The following is a 25,331-nucleotide window of genomic DNA, read 5'->3' as shown; positions in this document are numbered from 1 at the left end:
TCAACGGATCCTCTGTGGGATTTGCTCATTACAGCATCCAACTCAGGCAGGTTCTCATGCTCAAGGGCCTCTCTCTCTGCCCCTCACGATAAGACACTATTGCTGGCCTACATCTCTCGCTGCCTCACGCTCCATTCTACCGGATTCTGTCCGCCAAGTGCTTTTTTCCTGGCTTTTCAACTCAAGAAAAGAGACTTTGCTTGAGGGAGAATTTGCCATTTATTTCAGGAGACAAAAAAATGAAAAGGGGTTTTAGCACTGTATCTTTCCCCCTTTTTTTTGTCTTCATTCTCTACGCATCTTTGCTCTCTGCACCATTGTGGATTCTCTTCATCCAACTCGGGCCTCCATGCCTTCACTTTGTCCTCAGGGTGAGAGGACCGGGAGAGCACGGCTGGCGAAATGCACTGGGGGTTGGGTGATTGGAACAGCAGAGTGGAGGATGAATTCTCTAGACTCTCATCTAAATCTCTTGTCCATACGAATTGAACAAGCACTCTCAAACAACCACGGACGTGTACAAAACATGCACATACACCATTACACCATTGCACGCACTCCATTACGGCAAGTCCTCATACTGTATGCACGCTTGCTAAGTATAGTCCTGTATTACTGCATGCTCACATGACACATGTGCACAAGCAAGCATTTCATTTGAGCATAGTGCATGTGCAAAATTGAGCAGTCTCTGCCTAATTCTAAATTTATTCTAAAGAGAAAGACTGTGAAAAAAAAATGTTCACATCTCTATACCAACATAGCTTGGGGACAGGTTCTACCAGTATCTGTTTAAGGATTGGCTAAGGATATGGTGCGGGAGGAAAAGTTGCAGTTGACAGCAGGCAGAAAGACACTGCAAGGGGAGCGGGGGTTCACAATAAAGGATTTTAAACCAAAGCCTCTTTGGTAAAGAGGAGGGAGGAAGGGAGGGAGGGAAGAATGGGCTGTGGGGGTGGTGGATAGATACAGGATGACACAAGGTCCAGATTAACCCTAATCTCAGGCCTGGTGGTTTAGGTGAGGCTGAGGGACTGGAGGAAGCTATCCCATGCCAGGTGGTCATGAGGAGGTTAAAACTGGGAGAGGGTGGGGGGCACTGGGAGAGGATGGAACAGGGTGTTGCTAGGGAAGACAGCAAGAGAGAGAGAGAGAGAGAGAGAGAGAGAGAGAGAGAGGTAGAAAGAGATGCGAGTGGAATGAAGTATTTCGATATCTCTTCTTCCAGCGTGCTTTATTCGGATAGAAATAAAACCGAAAATCCGAAATGACTGACCAAAAACAGAAACAGGGAAGATGTTAGTGATTGGGGTTGGGGGTTGCACAGCTAGCAGAACAGCAGGCGCTGTGACGGTGGCTGCAGGGTGATTGGATGGTTGGTGCATGGTGACAGTGGCACATGCCCTGGTGCATGGGATTAGAGGGACAGTCAGTAATCTGCTGTTTAGGCTGTATGTAGGGCAAGAGTGGCTTAGCCCAGCCACTCTTAGCACGGGTAGAGCGCCAGAGTGCGAGGGAGAGGAAGTGGACTGGCGTTATATAGCTGCACTCAGCTCGCCCGATTCACCTCTTGCTTTCTCTGTGTTTGTCTATCTATTTCTATCTCTTTCTTCCAGTACTCTATTAGTATATAGTGTCATGTGATATCAAAATTGGTACCTGCCATTCTGAAATTTAAAACATAAAACAACTAACAAGCAAAGGAGAAATGATGAGAGATAAAAGTGCAAAGTCAGAAAGAGGTTATTTTCCCAATTACTAAAAAAGCAGCTTTGGGGAAAGAATCTGGTCTTTAAAAAGTATATATGTATAAAACTATTATTGTGTAACAATTGTGACATGTGGAAATAAATATTTCTGTCAAAGAAGCAGTGTAACAGGATCCCATTATAAGCCCCATACACAGTACATACAGTGAATACAACCTGCTGTCGTTGGTAGAAACTAAGTACATTTACTCAAGTATTGTACAATTTTGAGGTACTTTGATTTTATGTGATTTTGTACTTTTACTCCACGGCAATTACTACCTTCACTTGACAGCTACAGTTAATTTGCAGATTAAGATGTTACAAGAAATTACTTACATGCAATTGCAATTGCATTATGAATAATGATATAATAATATAATACGACACCATTGACGGGGCAATTTTGCATGAGTACTTTTACATTTTGTTGCCAGTACTTCTGTGGTTTAACTTGAGTAAAATATTAAATGCAGGACTTTAATATGTAATGGAGTATTTTGATAGTGTGGTATTGCTACTTTTACCACAGTAAATTATCTGAATACTTCTTCTACTTCTGCCTGCTACTGTTTCTGTGTAGAAAAAAACTTGATCTGAAAGAGAATGCTCCTAAAGAAAATATAAGACATTTTACTAAAATAGACAAAACAAGTAAAAACAAACATTTGAAGTACAATTAAGAGCATGTAATTTTAAGTACTGTATATGTTACATTTTATTAAAGTGACAAACATCCAACAGAGATTCAATATAATACAGTGTGAAGGATGCAGGTAAGGGTTCAAGAGAAAGAGACCCAAACAATTCATATTGAGCAGAGCTCCTCTTCCTTGTCATGATTAAAAAACTATTAAACTTCAAATCTAGTCTCTAACACTCTGCAATACTGTATAAAACCCTTTAATTTGCATGAGCTCTACAGATTTACAACCTAAGCACCGCTTACAATACAAACATTTAACCGAAATCACTGAACAAATTAAATCTAATTATTTGAACCACTGAAATAACAAATCCAAAACTCACAATAAAACAAAATGCTACATGGCTCTAAAGAGAGACTACGACTTGGCAGACTATCTCTTCAGAAGCAGAGGCACATCCCGACCGAGTATAGACTCAGTGACCGTCAAATGAGAGGAATACACATAAAGACATGACTGCCCAAACAAGAGTGCGTGCAGTTTGTAATCACTGTTGAACAGGAAGAAAGGTTGAGACAAAGATGCACTTCCTCCTTTAACTGTGCCAAGTTCTCACAGTTGAAAGAGCACCATTTACAGAATTTCACATCCAATTGTCATGTTCACATAAACAGAATAGGCTGAAAATATTTTTAATAAAAGGGCAGCTGTGCATACAGTATATTACATATCAGCATTTTCTTCTACAATATTTTCTGTTGTGCTGCCACTCAGTCTACTTTTCGATTATTAAATTGTACATACATTTTGTTTCAGACATTGATGTCATTAGTAATGGGCATTATTGTATGTGTTTCAATGGATTTTTTTTTTTTTTTACCATCACTGTTAATGTTCCTGCCATTGATTTTTGTCCTTCATGTCAGTAGAGTTCAGTGTACTAAGAAAGAAATGGACAGAGAGCAAGTTAACATATTATGGCCTCAGCAGAATGTGTTTAATTTACTTTCCTGAAGAAAGCAACTGAAAGACGCAACAACCATCTTGGAAAGGTACCACGGCACAATCTCCCCTCAGCCTTTCATGTCATTTAAACAAACCTCCATCTCTTCTCTCCATTTTCCAATGAGCCAAGTGATTTATGTCAAGTGAAGTCAAGCATGGGCCAGGGTATGAATCAAAATTTGTCAAGTTGGCTTTTCCCACTCCGGTCTATGAATTGATTCGGCTTAGTTTTGAATATGAATCCCCAGAGAGCGCCACACTGCTTTTAACTGACTGTAGCTTCAGCCGAGCAATCAAACCCTTTGTTTTTTCACACCATCCTACAATCCCACCTGCTTCAGCGAGACGATGGAGGGCCCTTTGAAAACAACGAGGCGGCATGATTTATTATTCTAATTAGGCAAAGTGAGACTTTAGCAAAGCCACAATTACACTAAATCGCCAAAACAGTTTTCTGGTTGGCTGGCTCCTGTTCTGTTCAGATGTTAATCAGACGCAGCTATTGAGTCGAGGTGCAAACTGCTTGTGAGTCACACTATTGCTTGGTAATATCTTCCACAAACAATCAAACAAACATACACAATGCTGGAGTCCATGTTGAATTACAAATACACATTTTCCTTATTAAATAAATTTGTGTGTAACATACAGTTTTCCAACCATCTCTCAGTCAAACAGAGGGCTTAACGTGCCACGATTCTCAGTTAAAATCCACTGCAGTGTTTAATTCCAGGTCATTTCATAATCTCTTTGATACTCACTCACATCTGCACATCTCTTCACTCTCACTCACTGACAATCAAACAGCTGCAAGCTGGCATACTCACTAAATCCTCCGGTGCAACACACAAACCAAACACACACACACACATACACACACACACACATATACACTACAAGTGCCCATTAGAGAGCATGCAGCACACACTGGTGCGCTCAGGCTCATATACACACACATGCTTACGTGCACAGGAGCACCCAGGCGCAAACACTTATGCATGCAAGTGTACACACACACACACACACACACACACATCACAAACTGCTGCTTCATTCATCCAAAAAACTGGTTTTATTCATCGCAGATATTCTTCTGAATTAAAAGTAGATACTTCTTCCAGTGTGTTTCGGGAAAATCATAAATTTATTGATCATTAGTTGGAGGAATGCGCACGTGCATGTGCATACACAGGTGCGGATAGACAGTAGGTATGTGGTTACCATCCATCCCTGCAGTTCTCATCAACTTTTCGACCCCTCCTCCCCTTTCCCTGTACCTCTTCCTACATCCCCACACACCCCCAAAACACCCCAATCATCCTACATCAACAGGCATGTGAACCCAGTGTTCGGTCCATCTCCCCCCCACCCACCCCTCACCCTCTCTCTCTCTCTCTCTCTCTGCCTGCTCTATTTTCATCTGTGCTTCCACTCTCCTAGCTTTCGGGTAATTACCTGGCATTTGCATTGCAAAGTCCCCTGTGCCGCCCTCAGCTCCTCCGCAGGTGATTGAGCTTCATTTCCCCAGCAGATAAGAGAGAGAGAGAATGAGGAAGAGAGTGAGAGAGAGGAAAAGGGGGATTGCAGCAGGGTGTGTTATTCTGGCATGCAGTATATAGGAACAATGCCCTGAATTCTTTGTTACTTGTAGATTGGCTGGTTCAGAGCATACACAAGGATGCTTTAAGCTCCTACATATAAATAATCACCCTCATTATTATCACATCAGGCTGTAGTAGAAAAATAAAATCAGAAAGCGGTAAAATGTTCTTCTGAGTGTGACCCGTGCAGTCCAGGCCTGTGACTCTTAGTGACTTTTTTAAGATTATCTTTTGGGTATTTTGCCTTTATTTGATTGGTTACAGAGGAGAATCAGACATAAGATGTGAGAGCAGAGAGAGAGGGTACATTGGAGATATGTTTTATGCATGTTAGATAGAAAATAGTGAAAAATATCCATCAGAGTTTCGCAGAATCCACTGCAACATCTTAAAATGTCTCATTTAGTGTGGCCAGCAGTCCTAAACCCAAAGATATTCAGTTTACAATGATATAAAACAGACAATCCTCCCATGGCAGAGGCTGGAACTTGCTTGAAAAAGTACTTAGATGATTAATCGATTGTCAAAATTGTTGCAGATTAATTTTCTGTCGATCAAACTGTTCGTTTCAACTCTACTCTTCTCTCTCTCTCTCAATTTTTTGCGTGTGGATTTTTTTGGATGACTGAAACACATCCACATTGACATTCAGTGTTATCCAGATGATTAATATAACTTGCTTGAAGACTTTGGACTTGCTTGAAGACTTTGGACTGCAATGCGGAACTTTCGCCTTTCTGCAATTCAGAACTTTGAAACTACAGCAAAAATGACCTTACTGTTGTTGAGCAGGTAACCTGAAGGCAAATATATTATTTATTAAAATGATGAAGTTATATGACTTCGCCATTTGTCAACAGTTATGACCCAACCAACCCAATCGCCATTTGTAAAGAGCACAATATAGGGAGCATCTCCGAACATGATAAACCCTCCACACTATTTTACTCTACTCCACCATCATATTAAAATGCACATTCAGTGGTATAATCACCAGATTGATGTGTTTTAAATCACTTATGGAAATGGCCAGTAAGGACAGGTCAGTCTCTCCATACCTTTTTTTTTTTATTGGGGTATAGTGGTAATGCTATTTAAAAACATCTTATGGTCACTACTGAGTGTCAGATAGCACTTACACTGTCTCAGGACATGACTCTTTCCTCTACAGATGCTTTATAATATTTGTATAATATGGGATGCAGGACTGGAGACATTTTATAGGCTTTTAACAGGCTGTTACTCATACAGATTAACCCCAAACACGCATTCCTTGATGTAAAATGTACCACAAAGGGAAACCTACCCAGCCAATACATCCAATACTCAAACCTGATAGAAGCATCTCCCACAGAATGAGCGCTGATAATTCTTGGCGAGAGCTCATTTGCATGCCGAACGGCGTGGATATTTATTTAAATTTAATTTCGTTCCCGCACACGGTGCAGTGTAGGCTTTTGTGCCAAAGTCATATTAACCCCTTGACTAGTTAATATGCAGTGCACGACGTTGCCCACGCACGATGAATATTCATATTGATGGCGTTTTCGCCGCCGCCGCCGCCGTCTCTCCGCCCCTCCCTCTAGCTGCCGTCCCCGTTGTAAAACGCAACAGCGTGGCGCTATGGAGGCATCCCGGAAGACTTGGCCGTTTTCACAGTTGTTGTTGTTGTTGTCCAAAACACAAACACAGACCGTTTGGCTGCTTCTAGTTTGTGTGTCGCTCGCTGTTGCTGACTCAGATATGGCAGATCAGCTGCCAAGCAGAGACCGCGCTCTGAGAGGAAGAGAGGAGAAAATGGTCGTGGCAGGTAAATAACGAGGTGACAAGCTGTATTCAAAATGATAGAACCGCCACGGGATGACACCTGGTAAACTGCCCACGTGGTTGAGTTAGAAGTGACAGAACATGTTAAATATTGACAGAGAGTAAGAGAATAACCGCATCCTGTCCAACCAGGATTAGAGAAATGGCCGGAAGTAAATTTTAAAATGCTTTACATGTGAATACTGGTTTCTTAAGACATAGTGTTTGATTAAAGTGACAGTTGATATAATGGCATTGAAATGACAGCTGGAGAGAAGAGTTGCAGATGTTGTGTTTTCTCCCAAAACATCTGTAGGCTATAAGGCCTACATAACTGATTTAGTGGTTTGAAGGCACGTTCATCTGCTCCTCCAGCAAAGTGTCTGTTAGTTTAATTTAAGTTTAAAGTAACTTTTTTTCAGTATAAATATTAGAGAAAACAGAATATGGCTCTTTTGACCACAGGTTTGAACTTTTCTAGTGTTTCCCTTCCGCAGGATACAACAAAAGGGGCAAAACTTCATTTTAAGAAATTACAGGGTTCAGGGAAACACGAGTTGTCTGGGCTTTGAAGTATTTACTTGAATGTCCTTGACATAAATTGAGAATCTTTCACCAACAGTCATCTTGACACGGCTCTTGAGTTTTTACCAATCCAAACATGTAGTTAACCTGTCCGTCAGTTATTCCAGGGCTGACAGATAACACAACAGAAACATAATTTCATATTGACTGACATGATTATCACAGTATCAAACTGTCTCGCAAACTTTCGTTGCAAGATTACTTGTAGTGAAAGCTGAAGAAGCCCAAAAAGTGTACATTTTTCAAAGTTATTAGTAGAATGCTGTAACATTTGTGAGGGTTTTGTGAGTCTTGATGTAGAAAAGTCAGACTAAGCAAGCAATAGTCGATGAAGTACATTAACTCTGACAACCGCCAGCACTTTTTTTGTGTTTGTAGTTGATGGATGTGTTTCTGTCTTAGAACATTTAAAAAAAAAAAAAAAGAAAGAAAGGTTGGCTATTACCAGACTTTGTTGCGATAAATCTTGGATAAAATAGGCTTTATGCATACATGTTTCATATTTTTACCTGCCTTATTAATGATGATTTCCCCCATTTGAGTTCTGGCAATGTGAATATAATCTAGCACACCTTTTTAACCTTTTAAAAACAAGTACGCCCAAAGTAAATTTGCTGTAATACTTCTTAGCCTGTTTGCTGTTTAGAGATTTAGTTTGTGAACAGTAATGAAATCTTTTGAGTCCGCAGCAAAATCTGAAGTGTCAGCAGAAGCCTGTTGGGATGTATGGTGGGATTGTGTTACAAATAGCTGATGATTAAACCAGGATAAAACAAATCTGTTGGGATCAAGTTCTCAGCACCGTCAGAGACATGCTGGCACTCACAGAAAATATGACGTTGCTGCTGTTATTAAAATGCTTTAGCTGGTAGTCTGGAGTGAAGATGTTATTGTCCGTAATAATTTTGCAGAAACACTTTATATTGCTCCCTCTTTGTTTATCTGATAATATCATCCACTCCTTCTGTGTGGCACATTATATCTGAGTCAAACCTCTCTCATCTCTCTCATCTCACCTTGTCCTATCCTTTCATTCGGTTTTCCATCATACTATTTTGGGACAGGAGGGCTCGTAGGAGCATGCGATAAAGGAGAAACATGGTGCGATTTGAACCTGGTGCTCCCAGTCATCACCTGCTCAAGACTAGAGCATCCACAAAATGCATTGTGGGAGCTGGGTGTGAGTTCATAGGGGGAAGCATTGCGGCAGCGTCCAGAGGCCCATCTGGGCATTATGCGCATGAAGGCTCCGCCCCGTCGTAAGTTCCTGCTCCGTCTGTCAGAGCAGCTCGGAGACGCCGCATGGCAGAAATCTGTTCCTCCCCTTTCACCGTGGGGGGCAGCTTAGGTGGGGACAGGGTTGTTCTAGTTTGTGTATGTGTGTGTTGTGTATTGGAATAGCATGCTTCTGTGTTTGTCGGTGTGGCCCAGTAAGCATGAGTAATTTAGGAACTGCAAGGACTGTCTCCACATATGCCCTGCGCTGTCCCAGCCTTGTGTGTGTAGGTGCATGCACACGTTTGTCCCCGCTCTACAATGAAGATCACTAATTTTGAAAGTTGCTTTTGGCCCTCCAGCCTCTTTTTAAAGAAGCTCCTTGTTCTTGTTCAGACGTCCCAGCGTCCTCTCCGTCTCCTCCCTCTCTCCAGTCTGTATAATGTACTCTGTGACCTTGGCGAGAATGATCCAGTGGCAGATTGCTACATGGTAGGGGCACAGTAGCTATTATTTTGAGGCAGTGCAGGATAGACTGCCAATATTTCTTCCAAACAGGATGGGGGAGGTCAGCTGACCAGAATCAATCTCTGTTACATGCTTCACTATAACTCTTAAAAGCGGGTTCATGGCGAAGATATATTTCTGGCATTATTTCTTTGTTGTTTTCTCATCTCTTGCTGTCTCCAGATGCCCTTGCTTTTTTTTTTTTTGGCTTTTGCAATGAGCACAGAGGGGAAGAAAGCGAGAAAGCATGCAAATGAAGTGCACAAACAGTAGATAAATAAATGAGAGAGATTTGCTCATGGGCCGCGCTGTGGCTCAGTGATTAGGATGGCTGCCTTATTGCAGGGATGTCTTATGTTCAGACGTGACCCCGAAATGAGGAGTTTGCCTGTTGTCCCTGTGAATTGGAGACTCTGTTTTCCTGTAGATGTGAATGCGTTTGTTTTGTTTGTGTGTTAGCTCTCCAATTGGAAACATGTCCTGGCTGCATCCTGCCTCTCGTCCAATGCATGCTGGGATAGCTCTCCCTGACACTGAAAAGTATAAGTGGTGTGGAAAATCAATGGATTAATTTGTTCTTTTACAGTTTTCATTCACTGTGTAGATAAAAAGAAGATGCAGGTATGTATTTGTGCTGACCAGGTGGATGCTGCTCCCCTCCTTTCCCCCTCAAATCAGCTTTTGAGTGAGGATATTTGAGCAGGCCCCAACAGGATATGCCTCCATCTTGCTGGAAGCAGATAATGGAGCCAGTGCTATAGTAGGCAGTCCTCTCCATGGTAACAGTGTTTCCGTTGCTAGGATACAGAATGTATGGAATGCATGGATGGCTTGAAAGTTGTACTCCCTAGAGTCTAGACAGTTTCCCCCACCTTAACAGTTTTAAATATATGTAAAACACAGTGTCATAATACCAAGTTGGGTTAATTGTTTTAAGGTCATGGCCCCATTGTTTCCTCTACTTACCTCTTACTGTTCTTAAAAATGGACCACCTCCCACCAGCCTTGCCTGTTTCCTCCCCTCCCCTCCTTTGCCCCACTCTTTCTCGCCCCTACCCATCCTCCCATACAGCAGAGGGTAGTTGGCACCAGTATAAAGCATCAGCCTCCTCCGACGACTCGTGCCTGACTCTCTGCCAACCTGTGTGAAGCTAGAAACAGGAATAGCGAGAGGGAGGGAAGAGGGAAAGAGAGAGAATGGATTTTTGGAAGGAAACAAACAGAGCAGCCTGGAAATCGACCTTTCCGTCACCAGTTTTGGCATCCGGGGATAGTACCTCTCCCGTGTCTCTGCGTGAGGGGGCAGCAGCGCTTGGACTTCGGTTTTACGGGTGAGAAACACGGGGCCACGGGTAGAACCGGAGGGTAACAAAGACTAAATGCCCACCGAAACAAGTCAAACTGGATGTTTATTATCCGCTAAGCAACAGATAGATTGTTGTGCCCTTGACTGATGGTAACCATGATACAAGCACAAGACCTGCCATAAGACTGGCAGGGCACCGGGTCCGATGTTTTGGTTCTGGTCCAGCCGCCTCCAACCACCATGCTAAAAGCAACAAAAGGTGACCAAAGTATTCCGCTTCAGTCCTGCTGCACTGTATAGTCTGCACTGCGCTTTTCAGATATCCTCGAAAACAAAAGCGCACAAAAGAAATTACGCCCATATCTCATCCAAGTTGGAAAAAATCCTTTTCATGAATCCTTCCCCCATATTCAGCCTGTTTTCTTCTTTTGTAAGCTCAGTCAGTCACCCTCCCTGCTTGTTTTTTGTCGTCCTCTGTTCTTTCTTTTGCTGGCGTAGTCAGGCAGCGTAGTGAGGGTATTCAGCCAGTTCTTTCTCAGTGCCTGTGTGTGTGTATGTGTGTGTGTGTTTGTGTGTGTGTGTGTGTGTGTGTGTATGTGTGTGTGTGTGTGTTAGGTGGGGTAATTCTGGCAGAATGGGGGGTGGGCGCTGGGCTGGCAGGGGGGACTGCTGGGCTAGGCAGAGTGAAAGGAGCCAGCCTGGCACTGCCTGGACCTCTGCCAGCTGCTCCATGGGAGAAATACCCACAGCAGAGGTTGGTGTGCGAACGATTGTGCGAGCGATTGCGTGTTTGTGTGCGTGCAGGCGGGTGTGCCTGTGTTTGTAAGAAGAGAGTGAGGGATGATGGGAAAGGTGTGCAAGGAAGAGAGTGTGAAGTGAAGATGGAGAGCAGCTGAGAGAGAGACGAGAGGGTGGGGAGGTTTGGCTCGCAGTTAGCTTCTCTGGACAGTGCTGTGTCGGCGTGTTTTTTGGCTGTCTTCATTTTTACCTCTTTTTTTTTGTTTGTTTATTTGTTTGCTTGTTTGTTTTCTGTGTGTTCTTTCTTGGATGAAGTGCTTGGTCTTTTTATATAGCGCCCAAAGGCATGGTGGTCTGAAAGCCAAAGAATCCTTCACTGCCTTTCTGCTACCCTCATCTGTTGCTTCTTACTGGCTATTTACTCCTTTTATTGTTTTGGCAGGCTGATCTCTCCTCCTCCTACTCCTCCTCCTCTATCACACACTTGTCTCTCTCTCACTCTCTCATTTTCTTTATCTCAGTCATTTAGCGATTTCAGTACTTTTTATCGCTGTGGCCAGAAACGGGAGGACAAGAGGGTCAGAGTGTGCGGAAGATAGAGTTGAAACAAATTCACAAAGGGAAGATGAAGATTTCTCCTGTACTCCCACCACCTTAAGTCGCCCCTGTGGACTGAGAATATTTAGCTAGTACAAGTCACTGACACAGATATACTTTGATTGCAGCTGACTGTGCCCGTGAACATGACCTGGCAGTGCCAAACAACCTGCTGCTAAAAGACAGAACTGTCGCACAACAGGAGGGCAGGAAGGGACTGCCTGAGGGCAGCCAGGCCTGTGTGACATTTTAGGAGTTCTTTATGCTTCTACAATCTGTTATTTCAAAAAAAAACCCAAACAATTTCTGTCTAATGTCAAGAAGTGCCCTTAAGGTGGCACACCAAGACAGGCGTTATCAGCTCAAGTGCTGCGGTGCTTCTTTTGCTTCCTATATTCTTCACAACACTTATTAATCTTTAAGGACCAGACATGGCAAAACTGTTTTTCAGTTTTACTCGCTGGCCTTACAGTAAACACTCAATCTGAAATAAACTGCAGGTAACAGTTGTCACAGTAAAAGAACATCTAGGAAATTAACTATAATGTTTGTGTCAGATTAGAGATTGTTTGCATTCAGGTCAATGTCACATATCTCAACTCTGAGCGGCCAGAGAGCAATCGCACATTGAACTCCAAGCAAGCATCCATTATTGGTGTGTGCCTAAGCTCATAGTGTACCCTGTGGCCTGTTTATCTCTAGACTAATATTAGTGGTTGCAGTACAAACCAGCCTTGCTTAGTGGAGATTTGCACGCTAAGTCACCTCAGTCTTCTTAAACCCTAATCCTCCTCACACATCTGTGGGTTACACGGACACACACACACACCCGCATACACACACACACACACACACACTGACTTCCTTTTTAGCACTCTAATTCCATGCAGCACAGTTGGCACTAGGATGCCCCCCCCCCAACACACACACACACACACACACACACACTTCAGTTTGTTTCACTTATATGGCATTTTTAACACGGTGAAGAATAGGACAGCATTGGGTCTACTTTCAAGCCCTTCCCCTGCTTGTGGGGTTATACACAAAGCAACAATGTCACCATTGGTTTACTTTCTGGACACCTGATGATACCAAGCCCATCACCGAATACACTCAAGAGCGAGATCAGAAAATAAGTGCTTCACCATGTTTAATTGTGGGCATTGAAGAGAGGACAGCAGGGATAGAGTGGCGGTCAAAGCCGTGTAATCTCTTAAATGTCTTCCAGCACAGAAGCCTCTGGCTCTGATCCACTGGCCTGGGTCAGCCTGTAACGAAGTGCAGACCTATGAGGCCTAGTTGAAGCCGCTAATGGGCCTCTTTGCTTGCATGCTGTAATTTGTAATGTTGAAACACAGTGTTTTGATTTGATTTCACATTTGCACACTGCTTCCCTTCACAGACAAACATGCGGTTAATGGGAATCCCACTGTGGAGCCATTCCCAGAAGGCATGGAGACCATCATGTTTGGTGAGACCGCACAATCACACTTCTTTAAAAATCAGTTACCAGTATGTGGTCATTGACACGTTTTAGTAAAATGTTGGCCTCTCTGTAGGTGGTACAAAAGCACTAATGATGTGTGTGTTGTGTATATGTCCAGGTATGGGCTGCTTCTGGGGAGCTGAGAGACTTTTCTGGAGGCTTTCAGGAGTCTTCTCCACACAGGTGGGCTACGCAGGCGGCTTTACACCCAACCCCTCCTATCACGAGGTTTGCACAGGTGATATATGCTGCACCGTGTGTGTGTGTGTGTGTGTGTGTGTGTGTGTGTGTGTCTGTGTATTTGAACATTTTCATGTATGCATACCTTCTACACTTTGGTATATATTAATCAGTCATGGTCCCTTCATGTGAGGGGGTGAAGAGGGTTGGCAGTACATTTCACTGTAAGATCAGTCAGGGTTTGAGAGACCAAAAAATGCAGAGGGAAAAAGAAACAGAGTTGGAAAGGGTGTTTTTAAGTACAGCTCTCACATCCTCTCGCCCGCCTTCCCTTCATCTGCAGTCAACTACTCAGAATGCACTGCTCCAGATGGGCTGCACCCCCCGTCCCCACCCCCCCATGACCTACTTGTAAGGATTGGGCTCTGTACTGTGCTGTACTGCGGCGTTTTTCAACAGAGGTTACTGTTTATGAAGCGCCATAAATGGGCTTCTCTCCCTGAGACTATGATTTGGCAAACATGATGCTGGAGATACAAGCTTAAATTCTGTGTATTTGCTATCAAATCCCTTGAAAATCTTTGGCTACCCATCGGAATTTGCTTCTTTTCATTTTCCTCATCACAAGATTCAAATAGATTCATGTAGGGCATTGATATATAATTTAAATGAAGATGTCTAGCTCTGTTTTACTCCTGCGTGCCTCTCTTGTGTTTTAGGAGTCGTGAGATGTTAGTTTGAGGCATCTCCATTTCTGAGGGTACATCATTGCAGGCAGGCATGGAGTCTAGGTGCAGGCACAGCATGGGGGGACATGGAGAGGAGGGGAAAGACGCTTTGGGCTTGGCTGGCAGACTTTCTGAGCAGAGCCCTTCAAGGGATTGTATGTTTCCTATCTGCTTCTCTCAGTCTCTCTCTCTCCCTCTGCTCCCCAGCAACAAGATGGTCAGCTATGGAGGAAGATGGAGATTGAGACAGATGACAGAAGAAGAGAGATTGAGAGCTGCAGCAAGTGAGGGAATGGGTAAAATAAACTTTTGACAGGGAGGAAAATTTGAGAAAAAAACGTGTGAGAAAGAATGGTTGTCTGTCCATCGGCTGAGAGAGTGCAGGCGTCGCTCCAGTGGCCATGACGGAGCAGAACACTGCGACGGCATGAGACCGAGGAGCTGTCAACACAGCCAGGGCAGGACAGACAGCTGGACAGACAGACAGACAGAAAGAAGGGGCTGATGGAACTGTCAGCAGAGCCAGGGAAGGATGGAAGGACAGGCAGATAGGTGAGATGGTCTGACGGACAGAAATAGGAGTGGTTGAGGTGCAGTCAAATTTGTCTTGGGAGGACAGACGCATACAGACAGTGGAGAAACGTAGAGAAGTAGATGTTATAATTGATAAGTGTACTTAATTTTGATTAAGTCAGTCCAGTCCATTTTACAAATGGATGTACACGTGTACAGAACAGAATTAAGGCTTGATGCTGTAAACTTTTTGCTGTAAACTTGAAAGTCCTCATGCCTAAATGACAAAATAAGTTGCTGAGGTTGTCAGTGTCTTCCAAAACAACTCATATGACTGTTCCAAAAATGACTTCTGTCAGTTTTTTTTGATCTGCCACCTCTAAGATTAAATTGAGTTTAGGCAACTAAAATTGCTTAAAGGGGACCTATTATGCTTTTTGTTATTTTCAGTCATATATATAATGTAACAGTGTTGGATGTTCATATTAATGATAATGATGTAAGCATACGTAGAAATAATCTCTGTGAGCAAAAAGCTTAGGCTTCAAACTGTTCTGGACACTCGGCTTCCAACAGATTTTTCTACTTTCAGGTGGAGCCGACGTCAGCGTGTGATGGATTTCGTTATATGGTCATCTGCTCCACACACTGCACGCGAGTTCACTGCTACGCTCTGCTAACATTATGGCATTTTTCCATTGTTTTGGGGGTAGTCACACTGAGCCATGACTCAAGTGTAGCTGGCACGCTGTGAGTATTTTTCCATTACACAGCATGGCAAAGTAAAATAAGTAGTTTACCTGCTGGAGGTGTGCTGGTCGTCTGCAGCTCTTCATCAAACATCATCATAACTGGTTGTTTCTGCTTGTGCTATTCCTCCCTTCATTATTTCTAACTGATCCACTGAACAAAGAGCTCCAAATATGTCCATGTGTTGTTGTGTCAACTACTCTGCTAATTCGGTGACGAACACATTTAATTTCTCCCGTCAGTTAGTCATTTAAAAACTTTTAATATGAGGCAGTAAAACTGGAAATGTTGGGTTTTCATCAACGGTAACTTAACACGACTCTGATACGGCTGTCCCTCGGCAGGCTTCTGGGAGGCTGGCCAGTCAGAACAGAGTAGGCTCATCAGGAGGGGGGCCTTAAAAAGACAGGAGCTAAGACTGCCTGTTAAGAGACAGAGGCTGGACTGAGGGGCTGGATGAAGGGCCAGCATAAGAAAAATAAGGAGTTTTTTTTAACTGTGAATCATGCAAAGCTACTCCAGTGGAGTCCCAGATTAAAAATATAGAGCTGGAAATTATCACAATAGATTGCTTTAAATTAAAGAAAACAGTATTGACTGCTGGTACAAGATGGGATGGGACTACAGTGTACTTTGTGACTTTTGTGACAGTGTAATAATGTCATGCCTCTTCTGCATTTTCTACTTACAGAGGACAGTAATTAGGTAAAGAGTCAGGAAAGTGTTGAAACATAGATCGTTCTGTGTGTATGTTGCTGTTGTGTATCTGGTGAGGACATTCTTGCTAAATCTATCCATTCTATTGTTAGTGAAGCCAAGCTTAAAGCGTACAGGGAAGTATGAGGTAATTCATTTCATTTCACCACCTGAAGTCACTTTTTTACTGCATTCAACAGCAGAGAACAATTAAACAAAAAAAGGGCAGCATGATGATTTGGGAGGCCATCCTCACCCAGATGCCCATTCACCCTGCTGAAGGGTCCTTCAGCAAAACACCAATCTGTAACAGCATTAGTGGTCCTGGTCAGCATCACTTCTCAGCCTTTGCCTCCAACCCCGACCCCCTTCAGATCAGACAAGCGTGGAAAATCATGGTGCATGTTCACCTTTTTGCAACAGGTCTCAACAGCTCCTCTTGCTGCATTTGTACGTTCTGTTTTTACTGCTCTTTACCATTCTTGTTGACGTCCCTGCACCATGACTGCTAACCTCAGCTGAGTAGCTACACCCCAGCTCACTGCCTGTCCACAGCAAATTATATGCAGTCCTATATGGAGTGCTTGTGAATGTACATAGTGCAAAAGGTAGACATACATTAATTGTAATATTAACTAAGTATAGTATGCCATTTTTAACTGTATATTGTTATTTTACCACAAAGAAAAGCTCCAGCAAAAACGTACTAATATCGAGTGAAAAGCATGTCCGTTCTTGAAGTCATGTTCATTTGGCATGAGATGATCCTTTGGGCGTGCTGAGTGTCATTTAGAGACAGAAAGTGGGTCTCAGGCCAGATGCATGAAATTGGCAGCGCTTCTTGTATTGTCTGAAATGCACCTGATGCATCTAGTTTTTTGTGTGTGTGTGTGTTTATATACTATATGTGTGTGTACACTTGTGTACGTGTCTGTAATATGTAAAGAAGAGAACTAAATGACTCACACCTACAGTCCTAACCTAACACCTCTGTATTTACATTTAGCGTAGGTATATGTGTGCGATGATTGTGTGAGTATGCCATCTCTGCTGTAAATGTGTGTGTGTGTGTGTCTGTACCTTCATGTGAGACCTAAAGCAGCCCCCAGCTTGAGAATGCCTGCAGGCAGCTTGTTGAAGCTTTGGGGTCCTGGCAGCTGCAGACAAGAGCGAGCGTCTGTGTGCTTTTGGTAACTTACACCATAAGCTGCAACCTTTACTGCTCTCTCTCTCCCCCTATTTCTGTCTCTATTTCTATCTCTATCTCTACCTTTTTTTCCCGTCCCATACAGCCATAAGCAATAACATAGCCCTCAATGCATTGAACCTGCGTGGCTACCTGTGGCACTCACATGTACACCTAACACACAAGCATGAGATTCATAAGCTCTCCTGTGCAATTTTCAACAGGTATTTTTTACCACTTGACAAGACATGTAGACATCATTGTGTTGATTTTAGTGTTGTATCTAACATGGTAGCATTTCTGATGAGATTTAGAAATCAGGGGGGGAGAGGGAGCAGTGAGTCAAGCAGACGTCATGTTAAAAATGTCATACTTGAATTCATGCGTTTGTTTCTTCTTCAGGTCTGACAGGACACACCGAGGTGGTCAGGGTGGTCTTCTCTCCTAAAGACATCAGCCTTGAGAAACTGCTGAAACGCTTTTGGGAGAGCCACGATCCTACACAAGGTAGCAACACACACACACACACAAACACATGCACAACCACGCAAATCCAAAAGTCGCCCTCAAATAAGACCCATCCCGAGGGGCACAGGGTGTATTAGAGCAGAAGGATGATGCCCAGACGTGTGCCTGTGTGTGCGTTGTGGTGGGGGAGGTCTCATGGGTGTAAGTCAACGCCAGACAGTGTTAATGTGTCTGAGATCCAGCCATCCATGGAGAGACACACCAGTGTGGTGCATGTTCAAGCCCCAACTGCAAAAAAAGAACCCTCTTTGTTGGAACATGTGCATGACATGTTCTTTGTCGAATGTAAACCAGCCTTTTGTCATTTGTGGGCTTCTAAATGATGCAATTTTTGTTCTGGGTAAAATCATGTGGGTGAATTTTTGTTTTATTGTGCTTGGTGCATTTCATGGGTGTATTTAATGCCTCAAGGGCAATTCTGAAGTTGTCAATCACAGTAAACTTGTGAATTTTCTAAAACTTTATTTTTTTTTTTTTTACATCTCAACTAATTAATTCAGATGCTTTAAAGGGTCATTTACAAATACTTTTTGACTCAGTTCGGATGCCAATCCATGTTTCGACCTCGTTCGTCTCTCACTGAGTTTGGATCCTGGTCTCCTCACCTCTCCTCTTTAATGACATGTCTCTTCCCACTCATCTCTCAACTTCCCCCCAATGTTGACAAGGATCCCATCCCCCATGACCCATCTCTCTATCCCTCCATCTCTTAGAGTCTCTTGCTCTCTTGTTTTTTCTGCTCACTGGAGGAGGTGATGTAAGAACATTAATGCACCAGGAGGGCACAGGGTGTGTGTGTGTGTGTGTGTGTGTGTGTGTGTGTGTGTGTGTGTGTGTGTGTGTGTGTGATGGGGGGGGGATGAACAAGGAACAGGGCATGAGAGAGAAAGGACAGGCAAAGAGGTACTCTGTTCACTCATATTGAATGTAGGGAGGGGCATGACAAGTTGGAAGAGGTGGATCAAAGATTCATAGGCCCGTCCTTCAGTCTTAAAAACCGGCTTGCACACACACACACACACACACACACACACACACACACACAGTGACGTTGCTCACGTCAGTTCTGTCATGTCTTTTGCATCTGTCATGATTGCTCTCTCATACGCTGTGTGACCTAAATACACTATAAATGTCAGCTTTGTTCGGCATCTACCACAACCACCGAACGAAATACACGCATAAGCTGACAGACCAGCTCTACCTGAGTGTTTTCACATATTCTTCACATTTCACTTCACCTGTTCAGCCAGAGGTGGCTTTACAAAAAAAGAGGCAGGGAGGGAAAAACTATTGAGTATTGAGGATCATCTGAGACCCACATCATCCCAATCGGAAGAGATTCTTCTCCTGTTCACCGTAGCCAAGGGCAGAGACACGTATTACTACGGGCAAAGGCACAGGCAGAGTCGAGCCGACACGCCACGGGGCAAAGGCAGTGAGGCCAAAAGAGTAGTCATGCATTTCCCCTGACTCACTGCCTTGTCTCATCTCATGTTTTATTAATAGCATGCAGCTTATTGTCTATGCACTCCGCTAGTTGTTTCTTTTTTTTTTTTTTTTTGTCACAGTTAAAACCAGGCGACATATTCCAAAATAACCACAAACTCAAATGTACTTTTTTTTTTTTTTTTTCTGGGAGTGTAACTCGTTGCACGTGACTTTAATGTGAATTCCTGCCGTCTCTCTCCTCACTGATTCTGGGTTCACGTGTAGCAGAAATTCCTCTGATTTGACAAATGTGGCGTGGAGTGGTGGAAAGGGGCCCGCTGGCTGTGCCTTCACGCGTGCTTAAGCTCCAATTTATTCTGTCCACCTTAGAGCTGGGCTTAAAAGAGAATGGTGAAATTAAGGAAGTTTTACACTTTCCCTTTTAACTGCAGATACTCACTGGAGATCATCACATATGGAGACCAGCCCAGGAACATTATGAATTCCGATTTCTCCTGATAGATATCAACACAGAGCCCATCCTGGTTTATATACACACTATGTTGGAGGACATGTGGAGCTATCATGTATGGATGCATATTCAGTTGCATGCAGTACTTCTTTTTAATGTGTGTATGTATCTGCAAGTGTGTATGTGTGTGTGTGTGCGTGTGTGCGTGTGTGCGTGTTTTGAGATCTGTGCCTCTCTGCTTTGCCTCAGTTCAAAAGGGTTTAGTCCCGACAACGTGATGTCGGGCTGCGTCAGCTCCACCAATCCCGGCCTGGATAGCAACATTAGCAGCCAATCAGAAACTCCCAGCAGCCTTTGCTGTGTGCCCTCTTTCCATATTCAGCAACACTAGTCTCAATCTGTTGGCTTCCCTGGGATGTTGCATAAAGACCCCCCATTCAACACGCTCACACATTATAAGTTTCTTATGTCTGCGTTATGACAACTCTTCAATAACGCATCTTCACATGTGAGTGCATTGAAATGCTGAAGCACAGACAAACTCTCAGCAGTCGAAGTGGCATCTGCATGTCAGAGGGCAACAGCAGCTCTGTTTCATCATGGGGGGTTAAAAACATGATTTGATGTATTTACTGTGGAATGATCACTGTTCAGATGGAAACATATCTTGCTATTCTTTCACACACTGCAGATCAATTGCGCACACATTTCCATACACAAGCATACTGTTCACTTCACATTATGCACAAGTGCTCATTATGCCTACTCATACACAGCTTTACTCCATTTGTGTGTGCATGCGAATAGGCATAACACACACGTACTGTACGTGCAGAGGGTACACACAGCTGCACCGATGGCATGTCAGTTGGTTCATTGAATACTTCCTTGTTACAGAAGTCCATAGGCCCCGATCCACTCCTCATCTCCCTCGTCCCCCTAGCTCCCAGCGGAGGATTGGAACATCTTATCTGGCCACTATTTTGTTCCTCTAGCACCCTTTTTACTCCTTAACCTATCCAAACATAAGGTCATCGCCGTTCCTCTTCTCCCTTTTTGAATGTTTTCATATGCTTCCTTTCTCTGGCAGCACATCCAACCCTTCACTTCTTTCCCTCATCCATTTTTTTCCACATTCTTTCCCAGTTTCCCGCTCTCCTCCTGTCTCCTCTTTCTCCTCCCACCCTTCACCACCTCACCCATCTCACCTGCACCCCCAACCCCTGTCCTCTTTGCAGTGAGCGGAGCGGAGGGGCGAGCGAGTGATTGAGCAAACGGCCTGGAGCCCGTCAGCACATCCGCAGAGCAGCGCAATGAGTCGACCGCTCCCCGAGGCCATCTGCCCATCACACAAACACATTCACATCCACTGACTCCTCTTTTATCTCTTAGTCACTCTCTCTTCCCTGCTCCTCATCCTCCCTTCCCCCTCATCCCTGCTCTCCCATCTCTTCCGCCGTTCCCCCTCCTCCCCTCCACCGCCCTTCATCTTAACAACCGAGGCTTTTCCCCTCCTCTTTGTTTCCTCCTCATCTCTCCTTTCCTTCCTCTTCCCTCATTCCCTCTTATCCTCTCTATTTTTGAGGCCATGCAGTATTTATGGTGTGGGCTGCTGATGCTGCGTCAGTGAACAGGCGTCACAGGCATATGCCGATAGACACAGAAATACAAATGCACAGCTAAGATGGCCGACGCGGCTGCCCTCATTTGATAACGCCTGCACGTACATGCATGCTCACCCTTGTAGGTAGACTTTGGTGGAGTCACATGATTAGAAAAAAATATTATAGGGCAACTGAAAAAATTCTGAGATGGTGGCCATTTTTTTATGAATTTAAACTTTTTATTTTGTCACCTTACTACAAGAAAAACATTTTACAGTATTTGTAATCTGTGCTGTGTAGTGTGTGTGTATATGTGTGTTAAAGGTAACATACTCTAGGTACCAGACATCACAGTCTGGATATAATTTAGCATGGAAAAGGTCAAAACACAAAATAGACCAAATTAAGCAGTCTTGCATCTGCTAAGTCATGCTGGTGGCAGTTACTTTCTGACAATTGAAATGAGCATGAATATTCCTTTTATATAATATCTTCACCCCAGCTGGCTGCGACACACGCCAATTCCCTGTTGGGGTACCCCCTGTGTCACCACATCCCTCAATTTAGGGGTGCCCCTGCCATCTAAAGCCAAACCCCACAGGAGGCGACCTTGACCCCTGACCTGTGACCCCTGCCACCCCCCACACTTCCAACCTAACCCCTTCCCTATCTCCTGGTTGGCTGAGAATGGTGTGCTCATTACCAGGTGTCAGTTATTACACCCTCACACACGCTGACAGCCCTAATTTATGGAGATTGCGTGGCACGTGTGCGCAAAGCGTGGGGGTGGAGGTCTGTGTGTCCGTTTGATTATGTTATGTTTTATAACTAAAGTCTTAAAACAAGTCTGCTTACTTTTGTTACACAGCATTTTTTGAGCAATTCTGTGCACCTTTCATAGAAAAAAATAGACTCTTGTAAATGAGAACTTGACTAAAACAGACATAAGAAATATAATACAAAAAGCAGGTCGGGAAAAAGAAGGGGTAAGGGAATGAGAATAAAAACAAAGATGGTTACAATTTAAAGGAAAAAAAAAATTGATCCCAACCTTATTTTTAAATGTTGAGAGTTAGAGTCAAAGACCTCAGCATTAGTGCTTTGCATAATGATGACTGATAAGTTAAAAAAACAGCTAACACACAGAAAGGCACATTTGCACACAGTCAAAATATTTGTCGCCTTAATTTCAGGTTGTCAAAATTGTTTGACTGTTGGAGAATTGAGTTGACTTCAGACAAAATCAAATGAACCGTATTTAAATATTTTTGCTCTGAAATAAAATGTGCAACACTAAAAAAAATAAAAAATAAAAAAAAATCAGTACTTTCCTACAAATATATTGCCTGCAGGGAAGTGTAACTGGCTCCAGACTAAACTCAGAACAAGTTATAGTAAAATGGTATTGTTATTAAATTTGGAGCAATGATTATCGGATGATATTTCTGTTTACTTAATGTTTTAAAGATTATGTAACATGTAAATTTGATTGAAATCGAACACTCTGTTCCCAAAGCTGTGTGTTAGTTGTGATAGAAAGTTATGATAGAGATGATACATTATTTGTTGACTAGAACGCTACCTAGAGTAGAGCCTGTGATATCATTTTTTTCTCAGCCAAGCTTTATCGTAAGATGTCACAGATTTAAATATTAGAGAATTTAACTCATGCTCTTATCTGGACTCATTTGAGTACAACAGAAGAACAAGCTCTACTTGTTAGATTTAGATGCGGCTAAAAATAAACAGCGTAAGGGCCAGAGTCACAGTGCTCTGACAGCATGCCCAGAACCATGAAGTGATCATGTTAGAGAGCAGTGCTCCAGTAGAAAAAAAAAAAAACCTAAGGAGAGAGATAAAACAGATTTTTAAAATAGATGACAGTAGTTACCGCAGTAATCTACATGATGTGCATGTGCACCTTTTAGATTCATGCGCACACATGCACAGCACTGTTACCGAGGCACACGCAGTTTCGCTGATGGTTTAAGTTTGCCTCCAAATGTGTGGCGTCTCCTTCTGACAGCCAGCAGAGCATCGCTTTCTGTTTTGCTCTGTATGTTTGCATATGTCACATATTCACTCCCCTTAGTGTATATATAGTATGTGTATGTGTGTGTGTGCGCATGTGTTTGCACGTGCAAGCGAGTGTATGTGTGTGTCCACTGGGGATGCTCTCACCATCCCAACTCCGTACTCTGCCTCTGTCTCCAGCGCGTCAGGAGCGGCTTACATAAGAACAGGGCAAAAATAGCAGCTGAGAGAGGAGAGGAGGAGAGGGCTGTGCTGGCATGCACACAGTCGTAACAGGACTGCAGGGCACGGCACAACCCTGAGTACTATCTCACACACACACACAGAGGGAAGACTGTAATTATCAGCCATTATACCTATTTTTTGTTTTTTATTTATAATGCACTTTTTTGACAGGATAGTTATAGAAATGACAAGAGCTGGTCAGACTCCATCAGTATGAAAAACACCAAATAATTCCTGTTGATGTTTCTGCGTGGGCACAGGGCAGGGTTATGGCTCTGTCTCTAGACCTGAAGTGGGTGAAGTAAATATTGCACTAAATGAGAAGAGAGGGGAATTCAGGTTTGGGCAATAAATTAAGAGGTAAAAGAAGAAGAAAGAAACTACATTAGATTGTTTATAAGTGCCCACTCTACTGCAGTCTAATTGTATGCACTGCCAAGTGCAATCACTCCGAATTCACTTCAAATGTTTTCCCTCCATGCTCAGAAGGATGCAAAAAGTCACCAATTATGCAAAAACATTTCTTAATTGCGGACACTGACGATAGCTTGACTGCTGAAATGTTTGTTATTCTTTTGTCTGTCTTTAATTAAATGTTGTTGGTTTTTTTGCCTCATTTGCAATCTCTTGTTTTACATCTATTTGAGTGGCTTATGAAATACAGAGGTAGTGATGGTTGAAAGAGACAGAGAGGAAGAAGGTACAGTACATGAAGAGGTGAAAAGGTGAGGTTAATCTCAGCTCTTAGAGTTGTTAACGGATGAAGGATCGCTGTGTCAAAAGACTCCTGCGTCAGGCCACCGGTTCTGTTGAGGGGCAGGTGGAAAGGGACACATTTAAAGTGTGACACAGTATCAGTACAGTGCCCTCACTCTTTGCAGGCTTGTAATTTCTCCCACCGTCTCTACCTGCTGCCCTCCCTACTTACCAGTTTTTCATAGTAGCCAGCATCCCCTTTAATCTTATTACCTTCTTACTGTTTTATCTCCTTCTTTTGCCTATGACTGAAAATCGCAAGGCTGGTTAGGCTGTGCGAATCCCCTCCGCTTCTCTTACCTCCCTTGGAGCACACGCAAGCACACAAACAAACATGCACATGTGTTAAAGTGGGGTGAATATGTTGGAAGGAAATAAGCGAGGGGGGGAATAAAGGATAAGAAAAGAGCCATAGAAGAAAACTGAAGGAGTGCGAATTGCAAAAGGAAGAAGGGAAGGTGAAGTTGGAAGTGGGAGAAATGGTAGGCTTTTATCCCCAACAGCCAGCAGGGACAAACTGAGCAGAGATGTTGTTTTTTTTTTTTTTTGTTGTTTTTTTGCGTGCAAGGGTAAACACTGGAAGAGATTTTACAGAGTTGCAAGAAATCTCAGCGGGTTTAAACACAACAAGCAAAAAAGTGTATGCGTGTACAGTTGTGTATGCAGGTTTGTGCATGAATGTCGGTTGGAAGCAGTAGCTACTCCCTCTGAGACTTGAGATACCCTACCACCCTCCTATTTGTCTGATTTTTGCTTCCATTTGTCTCTCAAGTGTTAAAGGGGGCTACTTTTAAATTTTCTTATTTGGAGGGGGGGGGGTGATTAATTAATATTTTTGGCATTGTGGGCGTAGGTCAGTGACCCCAAGAGGCAGTGTGTGTGTATGTGTGTGTACAAGTGTGTGACCCATAGCCCCTCCCCTTCTGTCCACCCCCCATTACCCTCTGCTTTCAGAAGCATGGCTCTCATGCATAATGCAGAGAG

General features: G+C 43.3%; 1 protein-coding gene across 1 annotated transcript in view; it reads left to right on the top strand.

Moving 5' to 3' along the window:
- Positions 1-6,575: 6,575 nt before the first annotated feature.
- The window catches only part of si:ch1073-358c10.1 (peptide methionine sulfoxide reductase MsrA 1), a 33,538-nt gene continuing 14,782 nt past the window's right edge, over positions 6,576-25,331 (top strand). Inside the window, exons 1-4 of the mRNA XM_044375726.1 lie at positions 6,576-6,811; positions 13,161-13,229; positions 13,363-13,482; positions 17,700-17,804. Coding sequence (XP_044231661.1) covers positions 6,625-6,811; positions 13,161-13,229; positions 13,363-13,482; positions 17,700-17,804 — 481 coding nt within the window. The 5' untranslated portion in view covers positions 6,576-6,624. The remainder of the gene's footprint in view (positions 6,812-13,160; positions 13,230-13,362; positions 13,483-17,699; positions 17,805-25,331) is intronic.

This window comes from Thunnus albacares, chromosome 15 (assembly GCF_914725855.1).
Source record: "Thunnus albacares chromosome 15, fThuAlb1.1, whole genome shotgun sequence".
NCBI lineage: Eukaryota > Metazoa > Chordata > Actinopteri > Scombriformes > Scombridae > Thunnus > Thunnus albacares.
The sequence above is the reverse complement of the archived record's forward strand: the minus strand, read 5'-3'. Positions and strand labels throughout refer to the sequence as shown.